Source organism: Alternaria burnsii, assembly GCF_013036055.1.
Source record: "Alternaria burnsii strain CBS107.38 chromosome Unknown 731, whole genome shotgun sequence".
NCBI classification, from domain to species: domain Eukaryota; kingdom Fungi; phylum Ascomycota; class Dothideomycetes; order Pleosporales; family Pleosporaceae; genus Alternaria; species Alternaria burnsii.
The window spans coordinates 483617-507698 of NW_024066115.1; the positions used below are offsets into that span (position 1 = coordinate 483617).

At 51.1% G+C, this 24082-nt stretch overlaps 7 protein-coding genes across 7 annotated transcripts; 6 read left to right on the forward strand and 1 right to left on the reverse strand.

Moving 5' to 3' along the window:
• Window positions 1-1480: 1480 nt before the first annotated feature.
• GT037_006827 (uncharacterized protein) lies at window positions 1481-2603 on the forward strand (the record flags this gene model as incomplete). Its single annotated transcript, XM_038931874.1, has 2 exons — window positions 1481-1826; window positions 1879-2603. 2 exons carry the CDS (start codon window positions 1481-1483, stop codon window positions 2601-2603), a joined length of 1071 nt encoding a protein of 356 aa, XP_038785346.1.
• A 734-nt stretch (window positions 2604-3337) lies between these two features.
• GT037_006828 (histidine kinase hhk15p) lies at window positions 3338-6364 on the forward strand (the record flags this gene model as incomplete). The annotated part of the gene is made up of 3 exons (XM_038931875.1): window positions 3338-3870; window positions 3958-6175; window positions 6227-6364. 3 exons carry the CDS (start codon window positions 3338-3340, stop codon window positions 6362-6364), a joined length of 2889 nt encoding a protein of 962 aa, XP_038785347.1.
• A 2274-nt stretch (window positions 6365-8638) lies between these two features.
• On the forward strand, window positions 8639-11465 carry GT037_006829 (thg1-domain-containing protein; the record flags this gene model as incomplete). The annotated part of the gene is made up of 5 exons (XM_038931876.1): window positions 8639-8652; window positions 8754-8843; window positions 9009-9140; window positions 9399-9571; window positions 9697-11465. 5 exons carry the CDS (start codon window positions 8639-8641, stop codon window positions 11463-11465), a joined length of 2178 nt encoding a protein of 725 aa, XP_038785348.1.
• Window positions 11466-12066: 601 nt separating this feature from the next.
• On the reverse strand, window positions 12067-12923 carry GT037_006830 (uncharacterized protein; the record flags this gene model as incomplete). The annotated part of the gene is made up of 2 exons (XM_038931877.1): window positions 12067-12588; window positions 12645-12923. Coding segments are annotated over 2 exons (801 nt in total), but the record flags the coding sequence as incomplete, so codon positions are not given.
• A 511-nt stretch (window positions 12924-13434) lies between these two features.
• On the forward strand, window positions 13435-14750 carry GT037_006831 (metallo-dependent phosphatase; the record flags this gene model as incomplete). The annotated part of the gene is made up of 3 exons (XM_038931878.1): window positions 13435-13594; window positions 13649-14133; window positions 14181-14750. The coding sequence occupies 3 exons, from the start codon at window positions 13435-13437 to the stop codon at window positions 14748-14750; spliced, it is 1215 nt and encodes a 404-aa protein (XP_038785350.1).
• Window positions 14751-15360: 610 nt separating this feature from the next.
• On the forward strand, window positions 15361-17707 carry GT037_006832 (platelet-activating factor acetylhydrolase; the record flags this gene model as incomplete). The annotated part of the gene is made up of 3 exons (XM_038931879.1): window positions 15361-16266; window positions 16334-16704; window positions 16753-17707. 3 exons carry the CDS (start codon window positions 15361-15363, stop codon window positions 17705-17707), a joined length of 2232 nt encoding a protein of 743 aa, XP_038785351.1.
• Window positions 17708-18880: 1173 nt separating this feature from the next.
• Window positions 18881-23512, forward strand: GT037_006833 (uncharacterized protein; the record flags this gene model as incomplete). Its single annotated transcript, XM_038931880.1, has 7 exons — window positions 18881-19024; window positions 19310-20197; window positions 20287-21115; window positions 21174-21181; window positions 21967-22068; window positions 22461-23422; window positions 23473-23512. 7 exons carry the CDS (start codon window positions 18881-18883, stop codon window positions 23510-23512), a joined length of 2973 nt encoding a protein of 990 aa, XP_038785352.1.
• Between the last annotated feature and the right edge of the window lie 570 nt (window positions 23513-24082).

A 24082-nucleotide genomic window follows, 5' to 3' on the forward strand; every position in this document is an offset into this window, starting at 1 on the left:
GACATGAACCGGTCGACCAAAGTACCTAGGTATACTTTACAGCCGAGCTTCTGGTAGCTACAACTAATTTTATCGACACGATTGCAGAGATGTGTTGCAGGTTTAAGCTTCGCAGATATCCGAAGTGAAAATCCTCACAGTTCTTCGTTCGATAGAAGCGTTCTTTTCCGTAAATGCAGTCTGAACGACTGCTAGCATTAGTACTTTCAATAAATCCTCCGTCTATGATCTCAAGGAACGAGGGTATGTAAGCTATTCAGTCATCATCCTTGCCTGGACAATCAGAGGTGGGCATGTCAGACTCGGTGACACTCAGGGGATTACCGCCTTGGTTTGCAATGACTGAGGACTTGTGAAGAGATTGAGCTTTGCGTGAGCCAAGAAGGGAGAAGGTACAGAGCGCGTACCTTACAAGAAGCAGCTGAGCGCAGGAAGGCCCAGTTTCCAATCTTAGATATACATAAAAAAAACAAAGAAATAGGCGAGGAGTAAAAGATGCAGGAAGGGTTGGCATGAGTTGAAAGACGGAACTACTCAATGTAAATCTGATAAGAAGGGTCATTTCGAGGGTGCCGCTGTGGGAATGGGATCTTTTCGAAAGACGAGACGGGAAAAAAGAGGCAGCTTCAAGAGAATCCAGTCTCTATTTTCCCTCGAGGCTGGGTGGAAGACTTTTAGAGTGGCCAATTAGACTGACCAAGCACGAAGCCCAAGGATTGCGCTCCCTTTTGTGGCAGAGAATTTGTCATATTTCGATGAAAACATATACTCAGGAAGGACAATACAACCTTGGAAGGACGGAGAATGAGATTGATCAGAGTGACCCACGTCACGACAGCTGCAGCCCAAAGCAGCTACATGCGCTTCGTCTAGATTGTGCCGAACGCGAGCGTCGCGTGCATTTGCTTATCAAGTAAGTGATACGTGGTCGAGACCGCTATGAGGCGTACGAGATTCTGTCAACAAGCATCTTGCAAGGAAGGTATCGAGAGTGTGAAAGAGAAGTGACATATCTGGGTAAGCTTGGGGGCTGATGTGTGCCACTGTTGCTAGCCGCTTGCAGCTAGCTATTGCGGGGCTATGAGCCGCGGAGGCTGGAGCTGGGAGCGCTGGATGACCACAAATAGATTGCTTCAACACATTCCTGGTTGTTGACGACTCGTTTGCAAAAGGGAAAAATAACTCCAATGAGCTTTCAATGTCCGAATTGAACAAGAACAAGGGCTTTCTTCGCAACAATGTAACACAATAATAAAAAATATGGATCTCGAGGTCTCTTCAGATTCGTCGTATCGTGATTTCAGCATACGCGAGCGTAGCAGGCGGGCGCGAATTGATGCGTGCTTACAGCTGTGCCTCAGCGGACGCCTTGTTTTGAATGCAGCCCCGGCAGGAGCTGAAGGTGCAACACAGCGGATCATCACGTATATAACGCGCAGGTCTGTCGCAACTCTGCATCACAGAGGACGCGACAGATACCATGGCTCCCATCAACGACACAACTGACGCAGACGCAAAAGCGACCGAAGTACTAAAGATTGTCGAACAGTATGGTCTAAACTACGAGCGGACTGGAGCTTGGGATGGGTTCGAGACGTTCTTACCTATTGTGGCGGGACAGGTAGAGCGCAAGGAACCAATTCGCATGTTACTACCTGGTTTCCCTTTCAAATCGCCAAATCAGAAAGACAAGGTGCTGGGTGTGTTGCCGGATTTGGGCGAAGAGCTTGCGCTGAAACATCTGGATGGGCTGTGCGAGAAAATCAAAGCGATCTATGGGCATGGCGCTGAATGCCACATCACATCTGATGGTCTCGTATACAACGGTGAGCTGGAGGAAAACAACACCATGCCTCGATATATTGCTGACGATGGTAGATCTGCTTGGTGTGACCGATGAAACCGTATGGAACTTTGGACAGGGCGTGCGAGAAATAGCTGCAGCCAACAAGCTTCAGAACCTTAGCTTTCTGCGCCTCTGGGACCTGCTCGATTATCCCGGAGACTTCCAGTCAAAGGAGTACTATTTGAAGCATGCAGCAAACATTCGAAAAGAGCTCAAGCAACGTTTTGGTGACCCCAAATTCGAAGCGGACATGGCCAACACATCCACTAGCGACATGCAGATGACGCATACCAAGTATCTCGAGTTTCTAAAGCAGGACCTGGCTTTCAACGATCGGCACAACGCGCTGTCACCAGAAGACCAGGCTGCGAATATTGCCAACACAGCAAAGGAGATGATGGGTCGATGGAAAGCGTTTTCCGCTGCGCTGGCAGCCGTACCTACACAATACATCCGTCTATCAATCCACGATTCGGGTGGTAAAGATAAGCTGTCCATGGCTATCATTCCGCAGCAAGAGAAAGGAGCTTTGGGCGCAACGCCATGGCACTCGACGCTCGTGATCGAGGCAGATGGAACGTTGCGTACGGTGCAGCGATGCAAAGTCGACGAGGGAAGCTATCAGCTCGTTTGTCGCGATGACCGACCGTACTGTTTCCGCGCCAAGCTAGAAGGCGAAGACGATTTGAACAAAACATTCGAACAGCTGTATCCCTCTGGTCTCACGATTCGAAATCGCAAGGCGGTGGCTACTTAACATGGTGGTTGACAGGGGAGAAAATTGTAGACAGGGTTTTCATCGGATGTCAAGTGGAACAGGCGTGCGTGCAAAGCGCATTAAATCCGGTGAAGGTTGCAGTGCTTTGAGTCAGATGTACGCGGTTCGGACAGACATCATACGAGCAGGTGGATTATAGTGCTGGATTAGTATTTAGCCTTAATGCTGTGGGACGATGATTAGCGACTAGGTGTGTTCGGTGAGGCTGCGAAACTCCGGGAGCAGCCCAATTGTATGGTAGAAGCATGGCGCCCCTGTTATGCCCATGGCCCAAATCTTGATGATCGGTCGATGAACAAAAAGGATCATCCGCTTGTGGCGGCGTGATGTCCGCAGGAGGAGAAGATTCGCTTTGGCAGAATACGACATGCCTTGTCGCTGTGTGAGAGTTGAGGTATTGTTTGCTCCGATGCAGGGTACGCTGGCCTATGTAGACAATAGAGTTGAGAGTGAAGTATGGGGTATGCTCTGAAGACATGTGATTTCGGCGCGAAGCGATCGGATTCCGGTAGATCGGCAGTGAGAGCACTTGCATCTTCGATGGTGCCCGTGCCCACCCTCCATCAACGCCAACCAAAACCAAAGGATCGCATGGACATAAGATAGCCGGGCTCTGGCCGTGTCTTGTCTGCGCGACCGCCGATTTCTTTTGAGAATGCTGCAGCCAGTTTGTGTCTCTCTCTCGCGACTGTCACATCTGCTTCGGCAGCCACATGCAGATGCTCACCCCTCCTCCAGACGAAGAAGGCCTCGGGGCTCCTCCCATGAGCCCGTCCGACCAGGACAAGGGAGGCGCATATGACTGGACAGCCGCGCTGCCTCAGACAGATCATATCCGCTTCTTCTGCAACACCGACTGGTCGCGCACCAGCCTGGGACCAACAAGCACATGGAGCCAGACGCTGCGACTTTTTGCTACCTACGTCCTTTCTGATTCACGCGGGGCTTGCCTCTGGTGGGGGGACATCTCCAATCTCACGGCTATATACAATGAGGCATATGCGCCTCTTGCCGCCGGCGTGCATCCCAAGCTTATGGGATCCCTCTTCCAGGAGGGCTATCCGGATCTCTGGCCGTCTATTCGCCAATACTTCATAGAGGCCAAGCGAACAGGTGCTGGCGTAAACTACAGCTCTGCCACGCCCACGGTGGTTGAGCGGAAGGGGTATACAGAGGAGGCGTTTTTCTCAGGCGGGTTTGTGCCAGTAGGCATGCCAGGTGCCATCGAGGGCTTCATCAACACGACGTGAGTTACGTTCAATGGACAACTTGCATAACATGGCCCTCTCAGTCGCACACAGCTCAGGCTTCGTTCCTCAACTGACGCAACTAGCTACGAGGTCACAAGCCAAAAACTCGCCGACCGCCGAACCAACTGTCTGAATACACTTGCCTCTGTCCCCTCTCAATGTGTCGACGACGTCTGCTCCCACATCCTCACCACGCTCGAATCAAACGCCAACGACGTGCCCATGGCCATGCTCTATCGAATCGATGAGACTCCAGGCTCCAACAGATTGAGACTCCATGGTTGTAATGGATTTCCAGAAGGACATGGCCTCATCGTTGAAGAAGCCACTATTGATAGCGAAGAAGGCTTGATCCCAGATCTGCGACGAGCCGGTGCAGAACAGACGGTTATCGAGCACGACGACCGATTCCTAGCTACCTCTTGGGGAGGTTGGGGTGCGCCGTCCAAGAAGATTATCATAAGCCCTATCATGTGCGGAATACGCCTCTTTGGCTATCTCGTATTTGGTACAAATCCCTACCGCCCACACGACGATATCTGCAAACAGTTCATTCGAGATCTCAGTCGCATGGTTTCGAGCATTGTATCGTCTGCCGTTGATTGTGAAGCCAACCGAAAGCGTCAAGAGCAGCTGGAAGCTGACCTTGCTTTTAGCGATCTCAAACTACGTCATCTGATTGATCATGCATCTGTGGGCATGTGCCACGTCTCTCTGGACGGTTTAATGCTTTGGGCAAATGATCACTATTACCAGCTAGCTGGGAAATCTGCTTCAGAACATGCAGTCGGCCTTGCGTTTCTCGAAGCTTATCACGACGATGATCGGGCAAAAGCTGATGATGTTTGGGAACGTCTGATCAAAGGCGCCGACCACGTTACAGCCGACTTGCGTTTGAAGCGCATGTACACGCCTCCCACAGGCGATCCCGAGCCTGCCCAGCTCCAGGTTTTAGCCTTCCCATATCGCGACGAGCACGGAAGTGTAGTCAGTGTAATGGCTTGTACGACTGACATTAGTAGATTGTGTTGGGCACAGAATTTCCAGGCCCGATTGGCCGCTGAAGCAAGAGAAGCAAAAAGACAGCAAGAGGCCTTCATTGACGTAGTCTCGCACGAGATGCGAAATCCGTTGAGCGCCATCGTGCATTGCGCAGACGCGATTGCCAATGCGATTGAAGAGTGCCAAACCCAGCTCGCCGATATACCCGTACCGTGCCTGGATACTCTGAATGACAACATACAAAGCGCAAACGTCATCATGCAATGTGCAAATCACCAGAAACGTATCATCGACGATGTACTCACCTTGAGTAAACTCGACTCCATGCTCTTGTCTATAACGCCTGTCGCAGTCAAGCCTACGAAGCTTGTAGACTCCATCGTCAACATCTTCCAGGCTGAGCTGAAGACGAATAAGATCTCGTACAACATCACACCGGACAAATCTTTTCTGGCCCTAGGCATTGACCACGTTTATTTGGATCCATCTCGGGTGACTCAGGTATTCATCAATCTACTAACAAATGCGATCAAATTCGTCAAGCCGTCGAAAGAGCCGAACATCTCCATCCGTTTCGGTGCTAGCACGTCAGATCCCCGTGATCTATTCCCAAGAAATATGTTTTGGGCAACGGATGGCAAGCAAGACGGCGATGTTACCAGCAATCCAGACTGGGGTACTGGTGAAGAGATTTACCTTGCGTTCACAGTCAAGGACTCCGGAATTGGCTTACAAGAGAAGGAAATTTACAAGATATTCGAGCGTTTTCGACAAGCAAACGTGAAGACGCATGTCAAGTATGGAGGTAGCGGATTGGGCTTGTTCATCTCTAAAGCGCTTACTGAGAAGCAAGGTGGTGAGATAGGTGTCTCGTCGGTTCTGGGCCAAGGATCGACATTCGGGTTCTATGTCAAAACGCGAAGGGTGGAATGGCAGCCCAGGACCCTCAAAGAATTGTTCCAACAGGCTGGACAAGAAGCAGCGGCTCGACAACTGCACGTGTTGTTAGTGGAGGACAACATCATCAACCAACAAGTTCTCGGCAAGCAGCTCAAAAAAGCAGGATGTCATGTTTCAGTCGCAAATCACGGTCTAGAGGCCCTTGAGATACTGGAAAGAGAAACGTTCGACATCGTACTGATGGATCTGGAGATGCCGGTGCTTGATGGCCTTGGCGCGATGCGTGAGATTCGAAGAAGGGAGAAAGAGCAGGTGTACGCTTCTGAACGCTTGCCCGTCATCGCTGTCACAGCGAATGTTCGAAAAGAACAAATCGATACGGCTATCGCTGCCGGAGCAGTAAGTACCCGAAGATTGTTAGTATCAACCGTATGTTAACAAAATGTGCAGGATCGCGTCATGCAGAAACCATTTAAAGCGGCCGACTTGGTCTCCATGATGAAGTCGCTGATGCCGCAATTAGCGCCCTCATCCATTGAACCGCCAACACCGGGGCTAGGCCTTCAATCGAGTGCACTGGTACCCTGAATGAAGTTTCGTCAAGAAAATTGGTGAATTTATTCAGCAACTAAGTTGTTGGCTCTAGGGGGTTGCCATCGATCATCCAGTGATCCATCGCGAACAATCACGAAAGACCCGAGGATTGCTTTTGTGCTGGGAAGCGCGAATGTTTACCGTCTATCTCACAACCTCGCATCTAGATCCCTTCATGTGTTGTGGTTGTTAGAATAAGAAGTCGTGGTACTTCCTGTCGTACCTGTTCAAGCTCATATTTAAAGTTGGCTACAAGACGTGTCCAGATGCAGATGCAAATGCGGCCGCAACTGGTCACTCAAGTTCCGTGTCACCATGGAAGGTATCTTTTGATGCTGTGGACAGTTTTCAGTAACTCTAAGCGGTTGAGTACGCAAAGGTTCGCGAAGAAAGTATGTCTTTACATAGGGGAGGGGAGGACAGATGTTACATAGGTGCCAGTGCAAGGTACACGGAAGCTCAGTGTTATGAAGCTGTCAGACAGCGGTGGACATGATGGAGATATAATCAACGAAGCATCACCAATACATATTGTGTGAGAGTTGGATAGTGGCTCAACCTTGCCAACCATTTGCGAACGTTGTCCCGAGTAAAGAACTATTATCAGGTAGACCTACACACTGTCGCACTGAAGACCTATCACTACTGCCGTGGTTAAAGACGGAGATATCACCATCTCAGACGCAGCCGCCGGTAAAATAGGGTCACCACATAACCAACCAATCCAAAGTTCAACTCAAAACAATTGCAATCGGATCATGACAAAACGAACGCAAAAACAAAAAAGCTGGCCTGAAACGAAGACTCGTATTGTCATTGGGATGATTGATGACAGCATAACCTGGCCATGTGCAAGTATTTGGAATTAGGTCAAGAGCGTCGCGTAGCAGCTAGAAGGGGACAATGATTGACGCGTGAGGGCTCTTTGTTATTCTCTGCTTCCTACCCCAAGGCACATGATGGATCTTACTCGCATAGCGTTGCTCAGATCGGATGCACAATGTCATGCGAGATTGACCGACGGTCTGAAGTTGAGATGTGGGGAACTTAGAGAACTGAAATAAACAGTGGGAAAGTACATCTAGGCCGGCATCGACGCTATGGTACGCTCGTGTGGCGCCGGTCCGGCCCTTCGTTTGTGGCGATGCCTGTTGCTTTCAACAATTAAATTGTCACGCGTTTGTTAGGCTGGAAGAGGCTGTTGTCCATCAGATGAGTAATTGCAACCATGAGAAATATACGCAGTCATAACGGACAGTGTGCTCGCAGGGTTTTTGTCCAGATGAATGTATTGCGACATACAGTATGATTCCGGCAGACTTGACCGCTACAGCTCTCTAGAAATATCTTCTACCATCGTATCTCAGTCGATGCCAAGTAAGCTTTCGAAAAGAGTAGAAGAAGATGATAACGCCAACCTCGGAAGTTGAGACGAATTTTGCGGCGACAAACGCGCTGGATAGCGAATTTCCGGATACATGTCGGCGCTGGCCCTGTACATTGCAAGGTGTTGTTGTTTGAAGATGGTGTTGTGGCTGGCCTTAGTATCCATCTCAAGAGGCCGGTGTCCCGTATGCGTCAGGCTACGGCTTCTCTCCCAGCATCAAGCCAGCAGCAACTGCCACACGTGCCGGTTATTTGTTAGAAGCACGGGTGTGCGACTGAACACCTTCACCGCTCGCGCCGCTCCGGCAACTACGTATGGGTCGGTAGATACCGCATGTCCGAGTGCTTCATGCGCTCGTCTGTGCGATGAGGGGAAACTGCCAAAGCTGCTTGGCATGAGTACGCGTCGGGCTCTCCTTTCTAAGAAGCCCTTCTCTTTGCATACGGAAATGCGATGCGCAAGTTGATGCGTGTCGGGCTTTTCCAAAGAGACAATGCTATGGTCCAAGCGTCAGCGATCGTCCGGAACGGAGTGTGGGGACTCATCCCATGCTGAAAGACTTTCTGCGACCCGCGGGCGTGCCCACACAATGCATGATAGTCAACTCGGAGGATGCCAATTGCGCGCTCGATATCCGCGCTTCAATCGGCTGGAGAAGCTTGTCGCCGTAGCTGCATTACATCTGCGGACCTGAAACACCGTCTTTTGCTGTGGTAGCCTTAGCCCCGGAGTCACTCAGCCTTCAAAACCACACTTGCGCACGCCCAAGCAGCAAACAAGCTCGCGCTGACGTCCGTCATCTTCTTGTTGTTCATCGCTCAAAGACTATGCAGTGCGCCTGTGCCGGGGAAGAAAGGTTGTTATCGGCAGAGAGGTCATAAATGGCGAACAGCAAGTAAGTATTTGATAGCTTCTCGACTGGGTGGGGAAGCAGCCGCCATCGTTGAGAGCTGACCGCCTGCACGAGCTCGCCGGACCTCAACTAACGGACTCCAGATACGAATATGTGCGCCAGTTTGAGCAGCCCGATGCTTTACTGGCCAATACCTGGATCGTAGTACGGATAGATGGACGTGGCTTTTCCAAGTACGTTCACCAATTTTCTCTCCTTCACTTGAGTTGGCAAACTTTCTCGGTCCGGCATATGCAGGTACCCGTAACCATGTTGCATGAACGGATATTGCTGCCCTAGGCCAACATTTTCGGCTATTATACACCATCAAGCGGTTTTCGCTAACAATACGCGAATAGGTTTACGTCAAAGTATGAGTTCGTCAAGCCGAACGATAAGAATGGGCTCGACGTCATGAACGCTGCAGCCCAGGCTGTCATGAAAGAGTTGCCTGACCTTGTCCTTGCATTCGGTAACAGCGACGAATACAGGTACGTTGCATTTTCTCCATTCGAGCATGTTATGTTTGAGGTAAATTGATGTTCCATCGAGGCCGCGCAAGGTTCCCAGCACGGTATATACATGGGTGGGGTAGCATGTTTCGGGACTGCTTAGCTGACGTGGGTCGCAGTTTCGTCTTTCACAAGGACTGTGCCTTATTCGAACGACGAGCAAGGTACGGAGATACTCCCATTGGTGCAACTAATAGATTCCCGCTGGCGATTTGACCAGAACTGACCCGGATTTAGCAAGCTCACTACGACAATTGTGTCGACATTTACCTCCTACTATGTGTGGTCCTGGTCTACATACTTTCCTAATAAGCCGCTTACACCTCCTTTGCCCTCGTTCGATGGACGTGCAGTGTGCTACCCGAGCGACTCTAATCTTCGGGATTACATGAGCTGGCGTCAAGTTGACTGTAAGTAATATGATACATCGGCCCCTTCCAGCCCTCTGTTGTCAGCATTCTGGCTAAAGGCATCTCCTACGACCCTCTTTTTTTATCTTTGTATTAATCGTGAACTGCATTTGACCATCGCCCAGGCCACATCAACAATCTTTATAACACTACTTTCTGGACTCTGCTTCAGCAAGGTGGCATGGGAGCTCGAGAAGCAGAACAAAGACTCAAGGGAACAGTTTCGTCCGATAAGAACGAGATTTTGTTCAAAGAGTTTGGAATCAACTACAACAACGAACCAGAGTGCTTCAAGAAGGGCACGGTGCTGTACCGAGACTTCTTCCCTACTCCACCGCCGGTCGAGCAGATAGCGTCACCTGTGCTGGCAGACTTTCCCACGCCACCTATAGCTCAACCAACACCAAAGCGAGCATCCAGTCACCGGGCATCTCAGTCTATCGAGAGGGCCATTCCATATCTTCCAGATCAAAAGGAATTGATGGAGTCTCCAGAGCTTTGTTCGCGTCCGACCTTCTTGTCAACAACATCGACTCCGTCGCCACCACCTTCACCACCTAACATCTCGAGATCAGCATTTCCTAACCCGCTTAGGTCCAACCCGATCAGATCTGAGAACAATAGCCCTATGCCAGGTTCTTCCATGCCGCTTTCTCCGCCATCAACTGCAACATGGAATAACAACCCGTCATCGAATGGCAAACAGCACCTACCCTCATTGACGCCGTTGCCTCTATCACCGCCAATACTGAAGCCAAGCAGCAAGCCACCTCTGTCATTGAGTCAACCAAATCCAACAACACGCACCAATTTCTCACCGGTGACACCACAGGGCGACTTCCCCGCAGATTTTCCCATAGCTGGCTACCGTCATCATACGAATGCAGCGGTCAGTCATGGGTTCTCGCACTCTGCATCAGCTTCTTTGACAACGTCACACCCACCTCAGGTGAAACCCTCTCGGCTCAAACAACGATCACCAAGCCAGCCTTCACTGCCGACATATTTTGCGTCATCCAGTACACCTGCACCACCGAAACCGCCATCTATACCATTGCGTATATCCAGCATTCCTGCCAACAGTAAGCCGCGCAAGCTATCGTTACCGGTCCATCGATCCACCACGACACTCAAAGCTACACGGGATAGTTTCGATGAGAAAGAGAGTGTAGTCAGCCCTAGAGACACAACATCCACCCCACCTCGTAAAGTCAGCCCACCAATACAAAAGAACAAGGCTCTACCAAGTCCCCCAATGAGCGCAGAGGAAGAGATGCGTACGCGAGAAAAGGTCAAGGGGAATAGTCCACAGCAAGAATGGAACAGGTATGCCATTGCATCCACCAATGGAACTGAGTCACCCCAACGAAGAACTAGCGATTCAGACAATAGAGGCGGGCACGTCTGGGGTCAGGGTAATGTCTCCCACCCGGGCATCGCGGAACTCCACGCTGTTTCTGCTCCAACGCATTCTGTGCCTACATCAGCATCATTGCAATACCCCCATTCGAGCCCAGACATCCACACTCTTCTATCCTCGACAACATCAACAGGTTCAAGTTCCCAAAATTACGCCACTACCCATCCCTTGCCCAGTAGCTGGCCGTCGACTGGCCGCAACAAAGATGTCAACCGACCTAACCCCCCAAAGTCAAACTCCTCCAAGACTAAACCGGGCAAAGGCAAACAACCACAGCCGGAAACTGGAAGTCGGGCCGCAGTTGCTCATCCCCAACAAACCAATGAAGGCCGTCCGGTACACATGAGTCGTACGCAAAAAGACAAAGACAGAAAAAAGAGGAGCAAGGCGACTGTGCTGATGGAACATGTTGATATCATCAAGGATGAGTTCTGGGAGAAGAGGCCGTGGATTCTGAGTGGGAAGACAGGGTGAAATTGATCAGGGAAGGTAGTGTTTCTTTGGCGTTGCTCCTCGTTGACGACGCTTGAAATTTTTCTCTTTCTTTCTTTTTGGATAGATGATGATTTTGATGATTTTGATGATGGGAATGTATGATACTGTAGGTGGGAGGGAGTGTGGTTGTAAGATTTGCGTATTGTTGATCAAGGTGGTTTGAGTAATCGGATAGTACTCGCTCTCTACAACATCGTGCGATCCGTGTTATACAGGGTCTCGCTTATATAACGGGTATCCAAACTTCTCAAATCTATCCCATCTCGCGTCTCGACCGTGTTCTCCGCGCTAGGATCATCCTTACGGTCTCTACCTTGAGCCCTTGTAGGGCAGCCCGAAGCTGTCATCGACGTTTTCTCCCCTTTGCTGCAACCCATTAGATGTTGTCTCGATGTTCAAGGGGGTGTTCACAGTATCCAGCTTCTCGAGCTGTTGTTCTTGTTATAGCAATGGCCCCTGACACGTTCTGCATGCACTTCCGAGCAGCGCCCAAATTGAGAGATATACACGCAACGCATGGCGGGTTGATTATTGACCCGGCCGGTTACTGTACTCTCCAGCTGTCATGTCTTGGTCACTGCTATTGCGCCTTGCCTGCTTTTTTGCTCTTCTTCTCCTTTCCATCAGACTTTTGTTTCTTCTCCTTAACTTCTTCCACATGCTTGGATGTGCGCGTCTCGGTCTTCTTCTGGATGCGACGAAGGACGTATTGCTCGAGCGTCTGACCCTTTGCCTTGGCGCGTGTCTCGTAGTCGGTCTTCTCGGCGGGTTTCAGCTTCGCGAGCTTCTTTGCCACAGCTTTCTGATCATCCTTTAGTTCTGCAGTACGACCCTTGGCCTTCTTGATCTTCTTGCCGGATGGCGCCTCTGCTTCATCTCGCTTGCGCTTATTCTTCTTGTCAGATTTCTCCTTCGTAGGCACATGTGTTTCGGTATCGGATGCGGATGTAGGGGGAGTGCTTGTGCCAGAAGCAGGGTTCGATGCGTCTGTAGTAGTCGCTGAGGTATCTCCGATGGTACCCCCAATCATCTCGCCCTTTACGAAGAAGCCATATAAACCGCCGCGATAGATGCCCTGCGTTCGAATCTGGTCGAGTGTGCTCTATGTGGAAGGTCAGTCGTTTGGTCGCGCAAGTGGGAAAAGACATGATCGCATACATCTTTTCCCGTGCCGATACTTTGCAGGCTCTGGTCGAATGCGCGCAACCACCACTGGTCGTCTGTCGTGTGCGCGGCCTTCTTCTTGCCGAGTCCTAGCTGATCATTCTTATGCGCGATGAGAAGCGGCTTTTTGATGCCGCGGCCAGATTGATCGAGAGAGTGACCTGAGCCCTGCCAGCCCTGCTTGCGCAGATATGCCTCGGCGTTCATTGCAGGTGAGGTGAAGGAGTGATAGCCGGCTTCGCGCTTCTGGAAATTTTGGTGGGGAAGTCTTGGCTAGCGCGATCGACTTGCGGACCCCCGAGCACTACACAAGCCAGGCTACCGCTAGCTTAACCAACTCTACCCATGCATTCCATGTCTTGCTCAAAAGTATCGTCGGTGTGTTGGCTATTCAACGCAAAAGAACAGAACCGTGTAGAGGACTGTCCTCGTTCTGATGATTTTCTGCAGTAGGCTCAGTGTCTGAGTCTTCTGGTCTTTGTTCAGTTGGTTGTGAATCTTGAGTGACAACAAGACTCGGAGAGACTGCGTTGACGCGCATGATTCCTGGCTGACAATGGAGCGAGTCGCAACTTCCCAGTGCTAATCGTACCTTCTTACAGCCCAGGTCGCGAGTCCCTTCCCGATTCTCACCCCTTCACTGTTTTCAAGGGCATAGTCTTTCCCCCAATTCACTTCCTTTTGTACACTATCCACTCTCGTTGAAACTGATTTTGCTAAGCGATCAACTCTTCTGCCTGCTAACATTGGCTCTATCAACTTAAAACGACCTGCTTGATCCACCATGTCGGCTACGAGATGTATTTGGCTACTGTCGCTGCTGACTATCACTGTCAGCGCTTCCGTTATTCAGAGCAGAAATAACCCTCAATACGCAGGCATTCAATTTGCCTCAGACAGAAAGCTCTCAGTTACTGTCTTCAGTGATCTTCACTTTGGCGAGCGTAAGCTATCACGTCGATTATCCGTCTGTTACCAGATCTCACTAACATTTGTAGCTGATTCCCTGCGCGGTCGTCCCTATGCAGACCTCAAGACGGTTGGCGTCATCAACTCCGTTCTTGACAATGAGCAGCCTGATTTTGTCGTTCTCAATGGCGACCTGGTGTCTTGCGAATGGGTTGGTGCTGGCAACGCAAACACGCTGATCGACCAGATCATGACTCCACTTGTCAGCCGCAACCTGCCTTTCGGTGCGACATTCGGTAACCATGATGCATCCAAGACCTGCAGTACTAGAGACATGTCCGAACACATGTGGTGGGACGTCAAGGGTCGGAATGGCAAGAAGCTGTCTTTCACAACGCAGTCAGTGGCTGGCGAAGTCGATCAAGTCGGCTGGAGCAACTATTTCGTTCCTGTTTACAGCTCCGATAATGCTTCTGAGCTGAAGATGCTCATGTGGTTTTTCGATAGCAAGGGCGGCCGCAAGTATCAACCAACTGGTGACGATATTGGCGTTCCCAACTGGGTTGACAAAAAAGTATGTGACGCTTTCTACCATGTTATGCGCTGTACTGACTCTTGCAGGTCGTCGAATGGTTTCGCAATACCAACAACGCGTTTACCCAGCAATACGGCCGCACAATCCCCAGTATGGCTTTTGTGCATATTCCGATTCGTGCAACGAGATCTTTTCAACAGAATGGGCGTGACCGGAAGACGAGCCCAGGCCTTAATGAAGAGAACATAGGACACCAGGGCGACGTTTGCGACAGCACTGGAAACAACTGTAAGTACGGCGGCGCTGACATCCCGTTTATGACGGCGCTCGTCGAGACTGAGGGACTCATGGCCGTCTTCTCTGGTCACGACCACGGTGTAGACTGGTGCATGAAATGGGCCAAAGATCTCCCGGATACCTCTCCTAAGCATGGTAATGGGCTAAATATCTGCTTCAATCGCCACTCGGGTTACGGCGGCTACACCGATTGGACACGTGGTGCGCGCCAGATCGTTGTCAAAGAGGACATGTTGGACGCGAGGGTCGTGGATACTTGGATCCGCATGGAGAACGGAAAGATCTCAGGACAGGTGTCACTCAACGCTACTTTTGGTACAGACCAGTACCCGGTGGTGGACAAGTCAAAGACCTCGTAGCCTGAGCCAGAGCGACGAAGTCCAACCTCTTGAAACGTTGGGCCGGACATATGCTTCTTACCGGGTATACTGTATCTTGCGTTGGCGTGGAAGTTTGGAGGCGTACGATACTTATAATACTAATGAGTAGCTCAATTTGACATGATTTCCTACTGCACATGGTAGAATTCAATCGAGTGCTATATCAGAATCGCGTAGGTTTCAGAGTCCCGCTTTTCTTCAATCATTGCCATTGAGATTTGAGCGGACGTTGAACCGGACTTGGGTCCAGGGGCAGTGCATGGCTCGGCTGCGGGCAAAATCTAATGGCCCCACCTGCGCGCTCGAAAGGGCGACCGAGCCATATGACGTCAAGTTCTTCGATTCCAAAACACCAACACTAGGTTCCCGAGCGCATCCGCACAGTCTCGCCAGCGGAGCAAGCGTCTCGTGCGCGTCTTATAGCCGCTGCTAAGCATGGCGAAGCATCTTCGACCGTGGGTCTTCGCGATCGCTCTATCGCCAGTCGCGCCCTGAGCCTGGCTCTTTTGCACTGACGTGTTTTGTTGTGCACGTTTCCTTCTTTCAAGATACCCTACATAGCCGTTCATACCATCGCTCATCCTTCATTATGTCGTATATCGAGCGTCAAACGACGCGGATCACCGGCATAGAACATGGCGCTCGTCGACGCAGCGTCCTCAACTCCTCATCTTCAAACAAGGTGCCCAACGCGAAGAAGCCACGCACACGACCCCCGGCGTCGCTACGCGACCATCTCCCATACCCTAACTCCACCCTCTCTCCTACTTCAGGACCCTACTCCATAGGAAGCATGGAAATAGAAGTCCCTGTTGAGAATCCCCGACCGATCTCGAACATAAAGCGCAAGGGCCGGCACCTCCTGCAGTTGGAGACTGTTCTATTCACACTATACTACCCCTCCTCGTTTGGAAGTGGAAACGGGAACGCTCCAGGAGGAGAGAAGAAATGGAGTCGAGAGACATGGCTTCCAAGACCGCGCATGGAAACAGCGAAGGGTTATGCGCGTTTTGCTGGCATACCAAGCTCTATAAGCATTGGTATTTTTGGCGCAACCACCATGCTCACGAAGCTGCGTGGCTACAGAAATGCTCCTCCTGCAACTCATTGGCCTCCAGAAGGCAACATGAAGAAGAACGGTTATAAGATCAAGAACCAGCAGGGCAGTCCGCCCGAGGGCATGGGCAAGGAGCCCAAATTCCCCCTGCTGATATTCAGTCATGGTCTTGGGGGCTCAAGAACTGCATACAGTAGCTTGTGCTCAGAGTTTGCAAGCTATGGCTTCGTCGTTTGCGCGGTGGAGCATAGAGATGGGAGTGGACCACGTACTTTCGTCAACCACAAGAGGCAAGGGAAGCGGAGAAAGGGCCCGCAGGGAGGAGGCAAAGGAATGCATAGTGCTTGCGATGGGGACGAAGAAGATGATGAAAGTTTCGACAAGTTTCAACACCTGGACCACACTGAGGAGGAGATCGCACAAGGCTATCACCATGTCGTACGTCTCCATTGGGGTTTTCTTTTGGCGGTGGGTAATACGGAACGTGATAGGCTGACGATCGCAGGACTACATCTTTCCCAAAGATAACCCAATGGATACTGCACCGAACAATGAGCACGGCGTAGACGGCGAACTTCGGAGCGCGCAGATCGAACTGCGTCTCTGTGAGCTCGAGGAAGCATACCGTGTACTCAAGATCATATGTGCTGGTGATGGAGAGAAGGTCGCACAGCAGAATCTACGCGGGGAAGGTTATATTGGCGGCTCTTCAAGAGGCCTGAGTGGAATTGATTGGGCACAATGGAAAGATCGGTTCCACGTAGATAAGATGACCGTCGCTGGCCATAGTTTCGGAGCAGCGACTGTGGTAGAGGTGCTCAGGCATACAGAGCGATTTACAAACGTCCAGGCTGGAATCATCTATGATATTTGGGGGTGAGTACGTCTCTGCCTTCATTATATCGAAGGCTAACATACTTGCAGTGCGCCTGTAAAGCCACCAGTGGAGGACCCAAAACATCGGATACACCTCCCCTTACTGGGCATCGCTAGCGAGGCGTTCATGTATTGGCAGAAGAACTGGGATGCAGCCATGTCTCTGATGAGAGAGGCTAGCGAGCATGGCGCCCCTGCGTATCTCTTCACTGTCCGAGGCTCCGTGCACATCAACCAAAGCGACTTCTCGATCTTGTACAAGCATATTTCATCGCTGTTCCTGAAGGCCACTGTTCATCCGCAAAGGGCTATTGACCTCAATATCAGTACAAGTCTCGAGTTCCTTAGGCTAGTAGCACCAGATTCTGGAGGTGGGAAGTCTATCATCAGTAGGTGCATGACAGATGAGAAGATCTTGGAAACGCCTCTCATGGAAGACATCCCCAACGAGCACCGACCGACCGACCAATGGATAGCCGCTCGTCTACGGGTAGACAATGAGTTCAGGAAACGATTGGCCGCTGGCCTTCAGAGGAAGTTTCGGCGCAACTTCCAAGGTGGCATGGGCACTGGATACACTACTTCTGATGAAATGTGGTGTTTCCGCAAGCCTTCTGATGAAGATCTGCAAACATGGATCAACGCAGAAGATAGGGGAGAGAAGCGCATAGATGAAGACCGAGCCACCGCAGCAACTGAGATTCAGAATAGTGATCATGCAGCTGCCAATGCTCATAGATCTGCATCGTCCGTCCAGAGCGATGCCGAGACGAACGAGAGTACACTGCGAAGTAAAGACGTTGGAGACGCAAAGGACGGATCCAGCTACCGAACGGGGCATGAGGTGCGAGATAGATATGACAATGCTGAGAAAAACACTTGTGGGAAACCTGGAGAGGCAGAGACATCAGCCGCTACAGGACAGGGTGAAGATGCACCGTCAAACAACTGGTTGGGTGTTCTTCCTAAGCTTAGAGATGGACCGGGTCAGGCGTCAGCGTAGTTGCAGTGCTAGATTATGTGATCATACACAAGCTTTACACGTTCTTGACCAGACGCTTAAATAGCTAACTTTGGACAGATGCAAGTGGCAGGCGCAGTGTGCTCGGCTTGTAGGTTGGGGTGCATAGTAGCAACGCAATTGATGTCGGCTACCTAGATAACCCGGGGTCCGTATTGCTTGTATTGTCTGGACAGCAGAACGAAGGAGACTAGCACCTTTCAGACTGTGAATCAGGATAGTGTCAAGCATCTATAAGAGTTTTGCACGTCTGATTGAAATAATGTAAGATTGTTTGTCTTTCGCAAAACTAGCCTCGTCATCATGAAGCTGTTAATGAAGCGCATGATGGACTGACCGCTGCAAGCACTGTGAATTGACTGATGGAATTCTTGGCTTCACGTGATTGGTCAGGCTAGTCGGTAGTTGCCGAAACGGAAATTTAGCGTTCAGTAATCATGTTGCAAATCGTCCCGACCTGCACCAGAGCGACAAGACACACTGCGAGACAATTGGCCACAACTACCTACCAAGATCTGACAACCTCGGTCTCAAACGTCTTGTCGATTACGATTTCTAAGAACAGTCTGGGAATGGTAGATCTGTACGCAGGAATAGCAATGTAGATGGTACCAGTATGAGCGGAGAACCCACTCGGCCATGAACCCATGGCGCCACGGCCATGCAATCGTCCGCACCTCTCGTCCTACATGAACTAGCCGCAGCTTGTGCGGAGACGCGCATTAGCCCTGTGTAACAGCGGACCCTTGATCGATCTCGAACCTTATGAGCTGAAGCGGCCGTACGCTGAGTCGGGCACCGGACAGTCTTTTGCTTTTCCATGCTGGCTGGCTTGCGTCACGTTGGATTAGTTCTGGACGCCATACGATCCGGCGATCGCTTATTTACATGTGCACAACGTCTTCCCGCTACTTTTACGCGAAAGGGATTACTTCATCGAGAATCTGGACAGAGGATTTCTGCTATTTGTACAAGTGAACGATAGCGGTGTTTCAAGAGTCGGATCGGAGTGACAGCAACCCGCAGATTCCGATTCCGGTTCGCTCTGCATTCCTTCACAAGTTTCGCTACAGGTGCCACCGAACCCCTTCGGAGACATACCTCCGGCGTTCTTACTTTGTTCGTTCTGCAGTATCAGAAGCGAAGACCGAAATCATGACGAGCTCAGAGTCAGAAGAACAACCGCAGACATCGCGCAAGCGCTCGCGCAGGAGTAATAGTGGCGATGACGGTGTTGCTGGAGGAAAGAAGGCTAGGGGACGGCCCCGGGTAGATACGCAGGATGCCACAGCCGCAGATGTGAGTGGAGACGTCGTGTCTTTTCTTTTCTTTTCTTTTTGCCCTGATTCGTTATTGCTCAATCCTACAGCGGGATGGAAGATGAGAAATGTACACCTGCTCTCATCGAAAAAGCTGCGAGGCAGTGCCATTCTTCAAGCTCGACCCGCTTCGAGATTGACCTTCGTCGCCCCCTATGGACGACCCCGCTCCACCCGCAGTGTCCATTTCATCACTATTCAGCCTGAACCATTTCACGCTTCAATGTCTCAGACCACGCGTCGACTATGCTGACAGATATGGCAGAGACGAAGAACTCAAATCCGTCTTGCTCAGCGAGCTTATCGCCAACGAAAAGAGACGACGATCTCATCTCTGAAAAACCAAAGCGCACAGCTTCATTCGATCATCGAGCAGATGAACAAGACTTTTCTAAAGCTGAATGAGTCAACCGTGAAGTCAGGTTTGTTGCAACTGAATCCGACATTGGCTCAGGAGTTCAAGCTGGTGACGGAGACATTTGCGAACTTGGTTAAGACGGCCAGCGAGGGTCAGTATGAGGGAGACGAAGATGGCGAACAAGGGGATCAGGGAGCTGCTGAACGCAGTGGTGCACAAAGACCAGTCGAGCCGGAAGTCGAAACTCGACACGTTGGATGGGGCTATTCCACAAACTCGAAGCCAGATGTTCAGAAGCGCCCGCAACAACAACAGCAACAACAACAACAACAACAACAACAACTATCAACCCCGGATAGCTACCTCGCACACATCAGTGCTGCCTATGGTACTGTAGACAACAGCAGGAACGATCTAGTGCCATGCCGTGCGTTTCCAATCGGCGCTGTTTTTGATCAATCGAGCCGATCTTCACAGCCCCCTGGAGATCCACCGTCTTCGCATACCTCATCGCAATCAGCACAGCTTCCCTTTGGTCTTGTAGACTTGCTCAGCCAACAGCAAGCATCCTTCGCATCATCAAACCCGCACATCTACTCCGTTCGTATACCAACGCCTGCCGTTACTCCACCAATAAACAGGCTTCCAACACCTCCTACAACGAAAGTCCCGACGAAGACACTTCGACCAGTGACAACATATAGTTTCGAAGAGACTACATTTGCTAGGAGACTATCCAGGGCGGCGCTTGAGACGGGGTTCCATTTGCTGAGTCGTGCCAACGATCGTCCTACGGTACGTACCCAATTAGCCGATGTACGAATTGCCTTTTAACCTCACTGCCCTACTTCAATGATTGACAAGAGACTAACCATTGCAGTTAGGCGATAGATCGCGTCTTCAAGCTCTCTCTACCCCACCAAACTCTCGATCAAATACGGAGCCGCTTCCGGACTATTATGTCCCGTTCTGTTGATGAAGACCTGGACTGGTGGGAATCGCCTTTCATCCATCTCGGCGGCGCAGGAACTCACTATCCGCGGCGTGATGCTGCGGGCAACATAACACATGTTAGGAATGGATGGAACATGCGGCAAATTGGACCACCAGAGAAGAGAGTATATATAATAGAGAACACAGAAGACGGCAGGAGTGAGGAGTTGGGTGATTTGGATCTCAGTGGATTTGAGGGAGAGTGGTTCGACTGCCATGATGTGCAAGGGTATTTGGAGGATAAATACGCGTGCAAGCTCGATCCGAGAAGTTCATTCGCGGAATGTGTTATCGACGAAGAGGACGAAGGAGCGCCCGAAGCTCATAGCAGTGCTGTACGACCACGTCCAAGCATACCAACGGAGCTGCCTCGTCTCAACAATAGTTCTACCAACCCAGCGACAACTTCGTCGACCACTTCGACAAATCGACCTGGTCAGCCTTACAACATGGCAGACAATGGAGCCTTTGGTCTAGACATGTCATTCGGTCACACTAGCGACTTTCCCAGGCTCATCAATTACGATATATCTTACGATCAAACACTAGGATTAGATCTCGCCCCTGGATACAATTATGATTTCTCGCATTCCGATGGCTTTCACATAGGCGACATGGATTTGGGCATGGATATCATGAACGACGTGGCTGCGGCTTTGCCAGTGGTGAGGCAGAAGCGGAGAAAAACTGGCTGGGTCGACGTCTCAAGACTTATCGATGGTGAGTGCAAATGGTGACGAGAGACGAATAGTCCCAAGGTTGGCTAACAAAGTGACAGAGATCATTGTACGTGGCGTTTGCCTGGGGCGGTCGCCGGGATACAGGCGTAAAGATGTAGATCTAGCGGTGCGAAAATCTCTGGTGCATGAGCATTGAGCCAGTCGTTGCAAGTAGGGTGTTGAATGTACCGAGATATCCAGGCACTACTAGAAGAAGCAGCACGAGTTTTGCTTTTGATGCAATTTCTGCGGCCTAGCCCAAGACCATCTGATGATTTGACGACATGTGTATCAATAGAATTATCAAGTCGCATGCATATTGCGCACAATCATTTGCCATGACATGAGTGTACGAGAACGGTCCACCATGTTGCTGCGAAGGCATTGTTCAGCTGGTTATGATCAGTGTCACGTGTCGCACTAGTATAGCGTTAGGCGCTAAGGAATCGGCGCCCTCAATGATTGCCGGGACGCCGTTCACTATCACTCATACATCCACGACCACGAACGCTGAAGGCACCCGAACACGTCGTACAAAGCCTTCCGTCTGGGCTAGCGATATCCGTAGAAGTTCCTTGACAGCGCAGAAGCTTCCTCAAGCGCGCGCACCTATTTGCAGCCTCAAGCGCTGACGTCGCCTGCCTGGCTTGCCTGTCTATTCCTCAAACCTCTGCACGCGAGCGACCATCGCAAGCCTTTGTGCAGCCTTCACAGAGCCCATATCGTATACTAGATAGCTGAGACCATAGCAAGCAGTCGCCACCATGTCGAACTCGGTCGTGGTTAGTATCCCCTGGGCGCGCATGCGAGCGGTGGAAGGGTGAAGGCAGGCTTGCTAACAGCGACAACCAGGGCGGCGTCTACCAGCAGATCATCGAGAAGGTGATCCAGACGTCGCAGAATGATTTCGAGGAGTCTGGCGTCGACCACACGACGCTCGACGAGATGAAGCAGGTATGTTGCAACCTGGCCTCTCCATCTCAGGCGTCGCGCCTTTCTTTCCTTTGTCACATCACCACTGCGGCCCCTGCACCACACCGCTTGTTGTATTTCTCGCATTCCTTATCAAACAATCTCTCGCATCGTTTTCGCTGGCTGTGGCGATCGCGCCATGGTCGCCTGGCCTGGGATGTTGGGCGGCTGAAAGCGGGGCGAAGTTGCCGGTCGGTCTGGCAGCTCGGGGGCGCCTCAGTATTTGGGTCACCTTCTTATAGCCCCTGCACAGCTCCCCCACCCGCCAAGACCAACGCATCACTTCCCAACGCGGTATAGCTTGTCATGTGACGGCTGTTTTTATATCATGTTTCACTGCACAGTCATGCAGAACATATACTGACTATCACTAGGGCTGGCAAGAGAGGTTATCTGCTCTCAAGATTGCTCACTTCCCTTGGGATCCCGCCCCTGAGCCTGTTCGTCAGCCGCCTACGGTGCCATCCAATGTCAAGGTCGACAATGACATGCCTCCCGTTTCCGGTTCTCAGGACGGCCTCAACTTCCCGAATGTGCCCGTCAAGACAGAAGGAGGATATCAGCCACCTGTTGCTAACTACCCTCCAGCCCAGACTGCGAACAATGGTTATGGTGGCAGCTATGATCAAAACACACAGCTGGCAAACCAGCGCGCGGCTGCGCTTGTCCAGCAACGTATTCAGCAACAGGGCCATGTGCAGCAGCAAAACTTTCCCAACCTTGCTCAACAAGGACATTTGCCGCAGATGCCAATGCAAAATCAGCAGCAGCGGATGATGGCGCCACAACAACAGCATCAGCGCCCGCCGCAGCAGCAACAGCAACAGATGCCGCAGCAGCGTCCCCCGCCGCAAAATCACATGTACACCTCTCAGACTGATGGTTCAGGTGATGCCATGGCCGACTGGGAGGCCCTGAAGGCTGCGCGAGCTGCTGATGCAGTCGAGCGTATGGCAGCAGACGACTTCATGCGTGCCCGTGTTGATGCCATGGCTATGCGTCAGGACAGTGGCCTCATGGTGCCGCTCGATTCGATGCCAAAGGGCAGGAAGCGAAAGGCTGCTGTGCGTGTGTTACAGACCGAAGATGCAGAAGCATCGTCGAGTGCACCAGGTCCTGCTCGCTTTGACGGCGACGACGATGTCAAGCCCGAAGAGGATCCGGACGATGCGATCAACTCTGACCTTGATGATTCAGAGGACGAGCTTGGCGATGGCGACAACAGTGATGACGAGATGGTCGACTATATGCTCTGTACCTATGACAAGGTCCAGCGCGTCAAGAACAAGTGGAAGTGCACCCTCAAGGACGGTATCCTGACGACGAACAAGAAGGAGTAAGTTTCACGCTGAGATGATGAAAGAAAGATTACTAACGACATGGAAGATACTTGTTCCACAAGGCAAATGGTGAATTCGAATGGTAGAGCATTCGCAAACCATTGCTAATGCCCGTGGTAGCTGAACTTGAGTTCTAAGTCGCTCCGTGCAGCGCACGAACAACACTCGATCGAGACGCGAGTCTAGTACGGCGGTAACAGAAGAACCGCCCACCTCGTTCCCTCGTTTGCGACGATCACTACGGCTCGGTACGAACATCGATAACGGGCATCAGATTGGATATCAAAGCCTACTCATATGAAGTTTAAAAAGAAGATGTAAAGCAAGAAATCCCAACAACGCACGCATTACTTGATACCCTGGATCTGGACGACTGGGCGTCCGCAATATATCCAGGTTCACATTAGTCAAATTGAATTTTTAGTTGGGGCAAGATTAGAGGTCTGGTTGGTTTCCATACCATAAAGCACAGGCGTATCGGCTCTATGACGCTTCACATTTCCTTAGGTGGAGTTTTCCTAGTGCATGCAGGGAAGATAGTTGACGGCTGGAATCATGTTTGCGGCTGGAGCTCAGCCTTTCTTTGGCTGGGTGGCTGTTCTCTGCGTCTATCAAAAGGAGAGTTGCAGAAATAATGAACAAACAGAATTGGCACA